Raw genomic sequence first — 12,303 nt, forward strand, 5'->3', positions numbered from 1 at the left:
AAGTGAAAAAAAACTTATGTGTCAGAGTTCTGCAGGGCATGGTAGCATACAAGCATTATAAATTGCAGGATCAAAAGCTTCAGGCAATCTTGGGCTATACAGTGAGACTGTCTCAAACAAAAGAAAACAAAACAAGCTGGGTGGGTCATGGAGGCTCACACCTGTAATCTTAGCAACTCAGGAGGCTGAGATCTAAGGATCAAGGTTCAAAGTCAGTCCAGACACTAAAGTCCATGAGACTCATCTCCAATTAACCACTAGAAAAGGGAAGTGGGGCTGAAACTCAAAGGGTAGGGCAGTAGCCTTGAGCTGAAGAGGCAGGGAGAGCGCCCAGGCCCAGAGTTCAAGCCTTATGACCGACCACCTTCCCGCTGCTCCCCTCAAAAGCCAAACTAACAAAAAATCAAAACAGAACAGTACAGCTAGTCACTATTTTAGACTAAGCTGTCCCCAAAATACTAGGTTAAAAATCAAAATGGAGTCATATATACCAAAGTTCTACAGTCCAGATACCTGAAGCGGTTATCTGACCTTCAATCAGGATTAGCGATAACAGCCAAATTTCCCCAACAGGCCAGTTTCAGTTGGCAAGAAAATAAAGTTCCCTCTACTCTAATCCTTTCACACAAAAAAGGAACCTGGTAACTCTAACCAAATATTTTTTTCTATAGTTCCTTCTTTCAGTCCCTGCCTTGCATGTAAAACAACTTTGAAATGTCCCATTTATTCCTTTGTCTTAGCTTTCTTTAATTTTTCTTGTCTTTAAAATCAAACTGTTTGGGGGCCGGGAGTTTGGCCTAGTGGTAGAGTGCTTGCCTAGCATGCACGAAGGCCCAGGTTCGATTCCTCGGTACCACATACGTAGAAAAAAAAAGCTGGAAGTGGTGCTGAAGCTCAAGTGGTAGAGCTCTAGCCTTGAGAAAGTCCATGGACAGTGCTCAGGCCCAAGCTCAAGCCCAGGACTGGCAAAACAAACAAACAAACAAACAAAAATCAAACTGTTTGGCTCAAGATCACTTGTTTTATTTAAAGAATAAAGTGTTTCCCACTCCTTGAATAGAAAATAAAGCCAACTGGAACCATAAAACTAAGGAGTTATAAAAAGAAAGAAAGAAAATTGAGCCAGTGAGGTGGCTCACACCTGTAATACTAGCTATTCAGGAGGCTGAGATCTGAGGATCAAGGTTCAAAGCCAGCTGGGGCACAAAAGGACCTGAGACTCTTATCTCCAATTAACCTCTAGAAAACAGGAAGTGGGGCTCGGCTCAAGGGTAGGTCAGTAGCCTTGAGCTGAAGAGCTCAGGAACAGCGCCCACGCAGAGTTCAAGCCTCAAGACCCACAAACAAACAAACCCAACAACAACAACAAAAACCCAAAAGCAAAACCAAAACCCAAGGAGTTATGAGCTTGTCCTTTGACAGTAATAAGCATTCAAGAAGTTACCTTTCAAGCTGGGCGTGGTGGCTCATGCCTGTAATCCTAGCTACAGAGGAGGCTGAGATCTGAGGATCTCAGTTCAAAGTCAGTCTGAGACTTTTATCTCCAATTAACCCCCAGAAAAATGAAGTGGTGCTGTGGCTCAAAGGGTAGAACAGTAGCCTTGAGCTGAAGAGCTCAGGGACAACATCCAGGCCCAGAGCTCTGGTCCCACAACCGACAAAAAAAAAAAAAAGTCAGGCCAAATCCCAGTACATTTACATATGCATGAAGAAGGCACTTTAGAATAAAAGCAGAAGTAGGAAGTCTTTGAAAGTAAATGGAAAACATGAGTTGCCTGGGTAGTTTGTTCTACTCCTCCCTTTTCTGAAAGCAGTTCTTGAAAGTCAAACTTTATAGAATGGATTGTGCTGTTCCTGTGTGGGTAGACACACACAATCTTGATGACCTTGCCTGAAAGTTCTGCCAACCTTTATTTCAGAGACAGAGAAGTCATGTTGTTTTTTAACCAAAATTGGAGTAGGTAGTTAAAGCACTCACAAAGTGATGGTAGTGGTGGAGAATAGGATAGAATATCTGATTTCTGGTAGATTGCCCTCAAATCCATAATATGTAAATCAAGTTTTTATTTATGATTTGTAAACATTTTGAGTCCTTAAGAACTTAGAATCTGTCATCTACGTCAACAATAAATTTAGAAATGATCTGGTTGGTCTTGCAAACTTGTCTTTTTTGGCAGTATAAATAAACATAGAGGACCAGGTGCTACCTTAGGAGTCAGATTAAATTTGAATTTTTCATCACATTCTCGAGGCTTGCCTTTACCAATGACTTTCCCATACCTCATGCCTACAAACAGAAAAGAAACCTATAAGCTGGGTGTGGTGTTGAAATGTTGAAGTACCAAGACTTGGGAAGCTGAACACAGAAGACTGTGAGTTCCACACCAGCCTGGATGACATATATAGTAAGACCATGTCTTATCTATACCTTGAGTTCAAGGCCCAGTAATGAAAAGGAATAAAAAAAAAAAAAAGAAGAGACCAGGAGTATGGCCTAGTGGTGGAGTGTTTGTCTAGCATTCAAGAAGCCCACATACACAGAAAAAGCCAGAGGCGGTAGAGCAGTATCCATGAGAAAGTCTAAGGTGAGTGCCGAAGCCCTGAGACCAAGCCCAGGACTGACAAAAAATAAATAAATAAATAAATAAAAATAAAATAAAAAAAAAAAAGGAAGGCAGGCAGGCAGTTTGCCAATGCCTTATGTAGAAGGCTGGTCTCAGGCACGGTGGCCATCTTCACTGTCTTCATTGTCTCTGTCGAATGGTATGCCTATCACCAATCCCTGTGAACACAATTTTAGTGAGAGCTTTTCTCTGTGCATGTCTGACTCTGGTGAATGTTTTCTCTGTGCAAGTCTGACGTAGGTGAGATGTGTTTTCTGTGCCTGTCTGACTTTCAGTTCGCTGACTCAGCACTGGAATACATACCAGTCATCAGCGATAATAAGAAAGAAATTCAACTGTTTAAAATCTTTGTGAAGAACTTGTTGAAAAGGGAAGGCTCCACCTTTGACAATTATTTTCAGCATTTCTACACTGTCGGTATGGGTCTCTGTATGAGGTGTTTGTTGGAACTTTTGTGAGATCAGAGAACGTTTTCCTGCATTGCAGTAATCACTCACTGGCATTAAGTGGACCAAATGGAAAAGGAATAGACACAGAGAACAAGGCCAGCTGTATGTGGGTGCTGGTCCTATTCTGTCATCGATTGAAATACAGGTTCAATTAAGATAATGGTACTAGACATAAAGGCAGTGTATTCCTTGAACACAGGAAGAAGGCAGCATATTCAAAAGATGGGGAAAGTACTGGTGTAGAAACTCAACTTGTAATCTTAGCACTTTGGAAACTGAAGCAGAAGGATCCTGAGTTTGAGGCCCTGAGCTTCAACTAAACCAACAAAAGGAAAAGAAATCAGAGAAGACTTCCTGGAGGTAAAAGGAGAACTTGAAGAAGTTTGTGATAAAAAGATAAAGATATTTCAGGTTGACATCCCAGACTGAGTAAGGATACAGAAGTCGATGTAAAGGTTTTTTTTTGGGGGGGGGGAAGGGGGGAGGTGTTGCTGGTACTAGAGCTCGGACTCAGGGCCTAGGCACTATCTCTTAGCTTTTTCTCTCTCATGTCTGGCCTTCTACCATTTGAGCCATAGCTCCACTTACGCTGTTTTTTTTTTTTTTTTTTCCTTGCTGATTAATTGGAGATAAAAGCCTCACAGCCTTTCTTACCTTCTGGGTGGCTAGGATTACAAACATGAGCTACTGGTGCCTGGCTAAAGGTATCTTTTATGACATAGCAGACAACTATGGCAGAGATAAACTGCCAGCAGAGATCTAAATGACTACTTTGGACTTTAGGACAACATCAAAAAGTTCATAATGATAATGGCAGTATAATTTCCTTTGGAATCTAGGCTTATAAATCTTTAAAACTATTTCTATAGAAATTGGTTGAAAAACTAGCATTTCTTTTTAACCTTCCTTTTCTTATGGTGTTCCTTATCTTAGGCAAAGCAATCACTACATATCAAATTAACTTACATAAACCAAACCAAAGCCTAAAAGGCATTCTTGACAACATCTGTATTCTACCAGCACTGGGGGCAAAAATCTGATCATCGTAAGCAAAGTGTTCCATGGTTCAGAACCAGATTAAGTCTATGCCTAGAGCTTTCCTTTAACAATGCTCTTATCCCCGCTTAGTCACCCTGGCCCTTCTCAAATTGTCTCTTCTCACCACAGTGATATGTATATTACTACTGCCTACTTGTCCTTCCTTAAGCTCTCTACTAGCAATTTTACCAGGGGATAAATATATAGTGATACACAAAACAAAGGTGTCTGTCTTCACTAGGCTCACAACTGAGAGGCAAAAAGTAAGTAAGCAAACAATGTAAACTGTGAAAAGTACTGTGAGGAAAAAGAACATAATGCAATGAGAAAACACACTAAAAAAAAAAAAAAAAAAGGAAAACCAGTCTCAGACTGGGAGGCATTTTAAGGAAGTCCTCCATGACAGGGAAGGAAGTGGCCACTTCAATCTGTCCATAAATGAGGGAAAACATCAGTACCAAAGAGCAGAACTTGAAATTTATCTTAGTCAAGATGAAAACAGAGCTAAAGAATGCAGCAACTCAGAAAGAAAGGAAAAGAATTTACCTCTTCACTGCTTCTTAGAATTTCCTTGGTAACCTGTTAAGACCATGTTATATAAATGGTTTAAGGAAGGAGCCAAAGGATGCTGAAGCGGGAAGAGGCAGACAGAAGACCCACAACCTCTTAGAATATACGACAGCCTTATGGCTGTATTTACCAGTCTTACATAAGCAGTGAGTCAGCAGAAAGCCAGGTGTCACTAGATCTCTCAGTGCTCACTCTAGCTGTTAGGAAACTTGGCTCTCCCAATGGGTGACAGGGACAAAGTGTTCGGTAAGCTAATAAAACTTACCTTCCAGCAACACTGGCCTAAACTAAGATGAGGAAAAATGAACCTTTTTCCTTAGAAAAACATATAAGGATCCAACTTAAGAGTAGAGCCAGGTGATTCTGGTAGGATTTCACTTGTAATAAAATGGTCATTTTAAGATTCCAAAATTAAGACTCCCCTATCTGCTAAAAGCAACCTAGCTTTTAAAGAGAAAATGTTCTATCTTTTTCTTTTTTGGGGGTGGGGAGGGTTCTATATATATTTCACGACTACTTTCTTTTCTATCTCTCCCTCCCTCTTTAGGGACTGAACCCAGGGCCTTCTGCTTCAGGGCTAGTTTCTACATTTATCTTTACCTTTTCTCTAGTAAAGGCTATTGTACATTAACAGTGACAGAAAAAAAACTAGCAGAACTGGGTCTGGCAAAGAAAATATACAGAAGTGAACATAAAAGGGATTCAACCCTAGTGGAATATAAAGAAATAAAGCACAAACAACCACTCGATAGTGAACAGCAGCCATAACCATCCAAGAAAACCACCACCAACGCACAGCCATAAAAATAGCTGACTCCTAATCCTGCTTCTTCCGCCTCCATACCTGTGTTCACCAGCCTATCGCTGCTTCAGTGGCAACCACCAAGTAAGAGAAAGCAGCTTTTATTTTTCCTTGTATGCTTCAGACCATAGAAGACAGTGGAAAGAAGAAAGAATAATTCTGACTGTTCAGAGAAGTTAAAAAAGAAAAGAAAAAAGATCTAATTGTTAGCATTCCCTGCTCTGGATATTCCTAGCTTCTGCCTGTTCATGGTATCTGAGAAAACTTGATGATTATCTTTGAAGGTCACACTCTGAATGACCCGAAATACATTTCCCTCCCTGGCTTCTTTCATCATCCTTTTCCTTCAAACATGATTCTGCAAAATGTTTTGGATATTGCTAAGATGCAATTCTATATAGCTGACACAGTAAATTAAGAAAAAGAAGGAAAAGAAAAACTATCATAACATATTCATCTTACCAAAACCCCCTGTCAGGCAGCCTGCTGATTCTGCTTGCCACAAAGCCCATCCTTCATTTGCGCATAGCAGAACAAGCTTGGATGATGAAAACAAATCACAACCTCTCTTGGCCATAAGCTCTTTCCATTTGTTCCAGCCTCCAAGCTGCAGAGAAGCTGTGGCATAGTCTGTCACTGCTGCACATAGTTGGTTTCCGAGCAAAGCGCTGTAAATGAGGACAGTGACCGCTGGGAATACATTCTCTCACAAAGAGCCTGGTGCATGGAAGCTTCGAGTGGCTTCCTCATCTTCTCACCTTCACAGTCTCAGAGAAGTGGCTGTCACAGAACAGACAGGTGCAGCCGCCCCACATCACCATCCTGCATAGCCTGGGTCTCCTGAGTCAGCTCCTAAAGCCTTCTACATCTAGGCATCTGTGAGGACCACGCTGAATAAACAGCTCTGGCCAAACAAGTGGAAACGCGCACGCGTGTGTGTGTGCGTGCGTGTGCATGAGGCTTGCTGCAGCTCTAAGAATGGAGATTACAGACAGTATCTGCCTCTCTTCTCCAGCTGTGAGCATCTTTTATAAAAGACGAACGCTTCCAGCTGGTTGGATTTAAAGCTACAGGGCATAAAATTCACACTTGCCTTCCTCTCATTTCAACTAGATGAGACTGAGAGAATAGCTTGAAGATAAAAGACATTCTCAATGAAATAATACTTGTTTCAATAAATAAGAAGAAAACCAATTGATCTATGTTTTGATAAACACTGACAGATTTCCAAGCTTTCCTAACATTTTCTCTCTTATACTTTCATTTAAGATTTTCAAAATCATTAAATGAAAATTGACTAGGAGGGCTGGAGGGATGTCTCAAATTGAAGGCCCTGAGTCAAAACCTATTACCATATATATGGAATGAGAAAATGAAGAAAATGGAGCAAGAAATAAGACCCTAAAATCCAACAAACATAAGAGGGTTTTTTTGTTGTTGTTGTTTGTTTTGAGAAGCACTGCAACTCCATCAACTCTAGGTAACAGATAAAAACCTGACAACAGCGAGCGAGCCCAGGTTCAGCCCCTGTATCATTAGACACTATCTACCAAGCATCCATGATTCTGCATAAAAGAACAAAACATTCTAGAGACAATTTCTGTCCTGAAAGAATCACTTTGAGACTTGAGTAAGCTGTCAGATCTAACTTTTCTTCACTTGTTAACAGCAGTTATGGGGAATGCATTCACAGGGAATTTTAGTGCTTTAAAAATATGATGTAATTTGCAAGGAAATGGAAAGACTTGGAAAAAATCATATTAAGTGAAGTAAGCCAGAAGCAAAGGAACATAGGCTCAATAGTTTCCCTCATCTGTAATAATTAGTACACATCCAAAACTCTCCTATCAAAGGATTACAATAGCTCAAACCCTAGATACATAAGGCCATTTAGGATGAGGCCAAATTAATGGACCTCCAGGACATGGAAACAAGAGCTTAATTATAAGTGATTGTTATTCTTTATGTATTATGTTATTCTCCCTTCTTTTGTGTTGCCCTTTGGTTAATCTCATATTGCTACTATATCCCACTTTGCTACCTGGTATATTATATAAATGTTTACCTGTTTATTTGAAATAGGAAGGGAAAAGTGAGGGGAGGGGGTAGGAGGAGGGAAATGGGGACAAAAACATAAGAAAGCATATCAATGTGTGAGAAGTAATGCACCCTCTATCTGACAAGTATAACTGTAACCCCTCTATACATTGAATTAAAAAAATATGGTGTAGCATGTATATAGCATTATATCTAGCAGCATTTTTCTCTGAGGTTACTATTGCGAAAGGGATGAAACACAAAGACAATTTAGTCTTTCCTGTTTCTAGGAGCTTGGAATAGTGATAATTTCTATGCATCTAGTTAAGTACTGGGTTATAAACTCAGGCCAGCACCATAATGACAGGCCAGAGAAGATTTTTCCCTTAGTTTCATGAAGCTTTCTCTCATTTAAGTCAGATGGGATTTAAAGCTCCTTGAGTAACTGTGAAGAAAGTGCTGGATTAAAACTCTGGTTCCAGGCAGGGAGTTTGGCCTAGTGGTAGAGTGCTTGCCTATCCCACACGAAGACCCACGCTCAATTCCTTGTTACCACATAAATAGAAAAAGCTGGAAGTGGTGCTGTGGCTCACGTGGCAGAGCTCTGACCTTGAGAAAGCCTAAGGACAGTACTCAGGCCCTGAGTTCAAGCTCTAGTACTGGCAAAAAAAACCCAAAAAACAAAAAAACAACCCTCTGGTTCCCCTTCCATCTCTAGAGGTACTTAATCTTGACCTTGACTTTTCAGAACAAATTATTAAGAATTTATGATTAAATTTTCTTATTATTCAACCTAAGTTTTGTCTTTGCTTAAACATCAGATTGTAAGGTTCCAACCTAGCATCTGTTTCAATAAAAATAAACAAAAACTCCTAATTCTGAATCATCATCACTAGCTCTGTTTTCTTAATTTTATTGCCATTTTGTTTTTTACTGATTGACTGATTTGGTTCTGTGGTTAAAATCAGAGCTTTAGGCATGATGAGTGTGAGGTCTACCAATGATCTATACCTCACCTTTTGTATGTCTTTTGTTGAGACAATCAGGTTTCCTATAGAAAACTAATTTCTCTTTATAACACTATAAGAATAACAATACAATTATATTAAAAGTTTTCTATAATGTTACCTTGCAGAGAAGACAAAACCACTGATTTCTATTCCTTCAGTTTTTTTTAATGTACAATATTTTTGCTAATTCAAAAATCAGTAATTTAGCTAGGTGCAGCAACTCACGCCTGTAATCCTAGCTACTCAAGAGGCTGAGATCTGAGGATCATAGTTCAAAGCCAGCCTAGGCACTAAAGAACGTGAGATTCCTATCTCCAGTTGACCGCTAGAAAACCGGAAGTGGGGCTGATGCTCAAGGGGTAGGGCGGTAGCCTTGAGCTGAAAAACTCTGGGACAGGGCCCAGGCCCAGAGTTCAAGCCCCGTGACAGACCAAAAAAAAAAACCCCCAAACCAAAAAAACAATAATTCTTGTGACTTCAATTCGAAGAATATGAGAGAATCCAAGGTTTCTCTTTCCTTCTCAAAAATCATGTCATGTATTTCTATAGTAAGTAATTTTGATACAGAGGCTTTTAAATAGTTATTAAACTATGTGATTATGTCCAGTGTAATATAGAATTCTGGTAAACTGCTGTTTTCTTCATAATTATACAGCTACATGTTGAGGACTGTGTCCTTTTTGGATAGGAATAGTATTTCAACTTTTGTAAAATTAATGTTTGTTACAATCATATAATTCTAAGCAAGACTATCTAGTCACAGATACTTCAGTGATCCATGAAAGACCGTATTTCCGGGCCCTTTGCAACCCCTTTCCAACCAATGGGTTGTGAAGGAAAAGAAGACAGTCTGTTGCTCACTTCAAAGCACTATGAACTATGAAATGATACAAGGTGCTGTGGATCAAAATGGCCTTAGTTGAGCCAGGGCACAGAAGTCCATGTGACTCAAGTGGTCGAGCCCTATCTGTGACCTGAAGAGCTCAGGAATAATGCCTAGGTCCAGAGTTCAAGCCTCACAACTGAGACACACACATGCACGCGCACACACACACACACACACACACACACACACACACACGTGCGCGCACACACACACGCATACACACACACACGCCTTGGTTGTATGACTTAACTGTACACTGGCTGTAGGATCCCCCTGTAAAGAGCTGCCTAAAAAAGACTTTGGTTGTGATAAATGAAATTATGTATTTATATGAAAGTCATGATTTTTATCTTCATCTTTTTTTTTTCTTTTTTTGGTGCCAGTTCTGAGGTTTGCATTTAAGACCTGGGGGCTGTCCCTGAGCTTCTTTTTGCTCAAGGATAGAGCTCTACTACTTGAGCCACAGCTCCACTTCTGGCTTTTTTGGTAGTTAATACTAGGTAAGAGTCTCAAGGACTTTCCTACTCTGGTTGGCTTTGAACTGTGATCCTTATACCTCAGCCTTCTGAATACTTACGATTATAAGCACGAGCCACTGGTGCCTTCCTTAAAAAAATTATTCTTTAATAGTTTTAAGGGTAACATCAAAATAGCAATGGCTTTATCTGACAGAACCAAGTAAATCAAGAGGCTGGCTGCTTTAGCTTAGGTATATCTCCTCTTGGCTCCCAAAGTAAATACTACTTTAATTATGCTGACTTTCTGGTTGCATCACTTTTCTTTTTGCACATTTGAGAAATTATACCTCATTGATGACAGCAGCATTGATTGAAATTTTGGTTTTAATGGTTTGATCGTTTGACAGTTTTTGTACAGGTTGGCAAAAAGCCGAAAGCTTATTTGGTTTGTCAGATTTTCTTTTTGTACATCTGTTTGTGTTGACAGCAGTTCAATTAAGAATTTTGCATACTATGAAGGCCATCAGCTCTTTAGATGGGCAAGGTTTTGTGGTTCTGTATGTACTTCTGACCCATGGCTGAAAGGTTGTAGAACTGAAGCCATGAGTCTCTATGTCTGTCTCCAACTTCAGAAAGACCTTGACCTCACCTCATGTCAGCGTGAAATGTTTCACCATCTTTATAGGTTATCAATAAATTAGATTATAATATCTCTCACCCATTGCGGGAGTTATATTCCAGATCCCCCGTGATAGGTGAAAATTTGCAAAATAGCAATGAATGAACAGTGAATGGCCAGGGATGACTATATAACGCTACTACTAGTGGGGTGGGGGTCCTGTTATTTTAGTTTGAGCACAACTCTTCAAATAGTATAGGCTGGCTTAAAACTTGAGAGCTTCTAAACTTCCAATTCCTGGAATTATATACAACACCCAGATACCAGTTTCCATAGTTCTTAACCAGGCTCTTTTTTTCCCCCCTTGGCAATATCAAGTTTGAACTCTAGGTCTTGTGCTTATTAAACAAGTGTTCTACCATTTGAGCCACATTCCTGATGAGGGAAATTTGATTGCAGTCTTAATGTTCTATTTTTTGGGAGGCCATATGAAATCACCCTTCCACTTTCTCTTTAAAGTATATTAGGCATGCCTTATTTGTGGATTTATTGCACATGGTTTTGACCAAGTGTGGGAAATGAAAAGAGGTTTAAAGTCTTTTGTGATTACTAGGATCATGTGAACATCTAAACAATACAAGTATTGTCTTTTACTGCTTTGAACCAATTAGTTCTAAATGAAGGGCAATAGAAGCATTTCCTCAGTGGCAGTTATGAGGCTTAAGGAAATAATACAGCACTGACCTTTAAATACTAGCTAATTAATTAACTGAAGAAGTACCATAAATAATCAAGGCTGCTTACTTAGGGTCTATCTCAAAAGAACCTCATATCACAATGCCATCCACTGTTGTGTTAACCTGAATCCTATTTCCACAATGAAACACCTGAGGCTAGGTAATTATAAAGGAATATGGGTTGAGTTAGCTCACTGTTCTGGAGACAGGGCCATCCAAAAGCACTTGGCCAGCACTGCCCAGCATCTGGTGAGGGCTTTCCTGCTGCATCACTAACATGGTAGTAAGAGGGAACAAGAATACCAACTCAGTTCTCTTTACAGAAAACTACTAATGCCATCGTGGGGGCCCTACCCTCCCGATCTCATTTAATCCCAACCATTTCCCAAATACTTTCAAAGACTATTAACACATGATTCAGGATAAAGTTTCCAACCTGTGAACTTTTGGCAGACAAAATCAAGCCATTGCAAACACATAAGGGACTCAAAGGTACCACCAATACTACAGTACTATGACTGCTTCACAATACAAGGCATCATAAGGTCTCACTCAGGGATGCTCTAGGCAGTTCCCAAGTACTTTTACTGATGAGTGGTTTGAGAGGGGAAGAGAACAGATTCTTGGCATCTCCAACGAAGAAGTGAATGTACACAACACAAAAAGCAAAGTAGCAAAGCAAGGAGCTTAATAGAGAGAAAGCATAACAGAGAAGAGAAACAGCTGCCCTAGTGAGCTGCCTCAAGAACAAGTACATAGTCTCTAATGTTTGGGGAGTGTGGGACAAGTTTACAGTAGGTAATGATAGTGGAGTAGTCTTAGGGAAATGAAGGATCATGACCTGGGGGAGATTCCAGGAAGAGATCTGCTCATATACAAAGTTGCCATCCCATAGTTATCTCTATGTGATGCAACCCATATTCAGGAAACCTTAAGTATTAGGAATTTGCTGCACAAAGGTCAGACTAAGGATGAACACTGTTCTACTGTGCAGGTGCTTCAATTTGAACTAACCTGCAGTTTTCCTACCCCTAAGAAGAAGTCTTAACCTCCAACAGACCACTGATTATCCC

At 40.0% G+C, this 12,303-nt stretch overlaps 1 protein-coding gene across 5 annotated transcripts in view; it reads right to left on the minus strand.

The window, feature by feature from the left end:
- Tmcc1 (transmembrane and coiled-coil domain family 1) overlaps window positions 1-12,303 on the minus strand; it is a 117,967-nt gene that overhangs the window by 24,827 nt on the left and 80,837 nt on the right. Inside the window, exon 1 of one of the 5 annotated variants that reach the window (XM_090323843.1) lies at window positions 6,242-6,313. The exons of the other annotated variants lie outside the window; for them this stretch is intronic. Coding sequence (XP_090179969.1) covers window positions 6,242-6,304 — 63 coding nt within the window. The 5' untranslated portion in view covers window positions 6,305-6,313. Of the gene's footprint in view, window positions 1-6,241; window positions 6,314-12,303 lie in introns of those variants that run through there. 5 annotated transcript variants of the gene reach the window in all.

Source organism: Megascapheus bottae, chromosome 33 (genome assembly GCF_031878675.1).
Source record: "Megascapheus bottae isolate mThoBot1 chromosome 33, mThoBot2.hap1, whole genome shotgun sequence".
In the NCBI taxonomy this organism is placed as follows: Eukaryota; Metazoa; Chordata; class Mammalia; order Rodentia; family Geomyidae; genus Megascapheus; species Megascapheus bottae.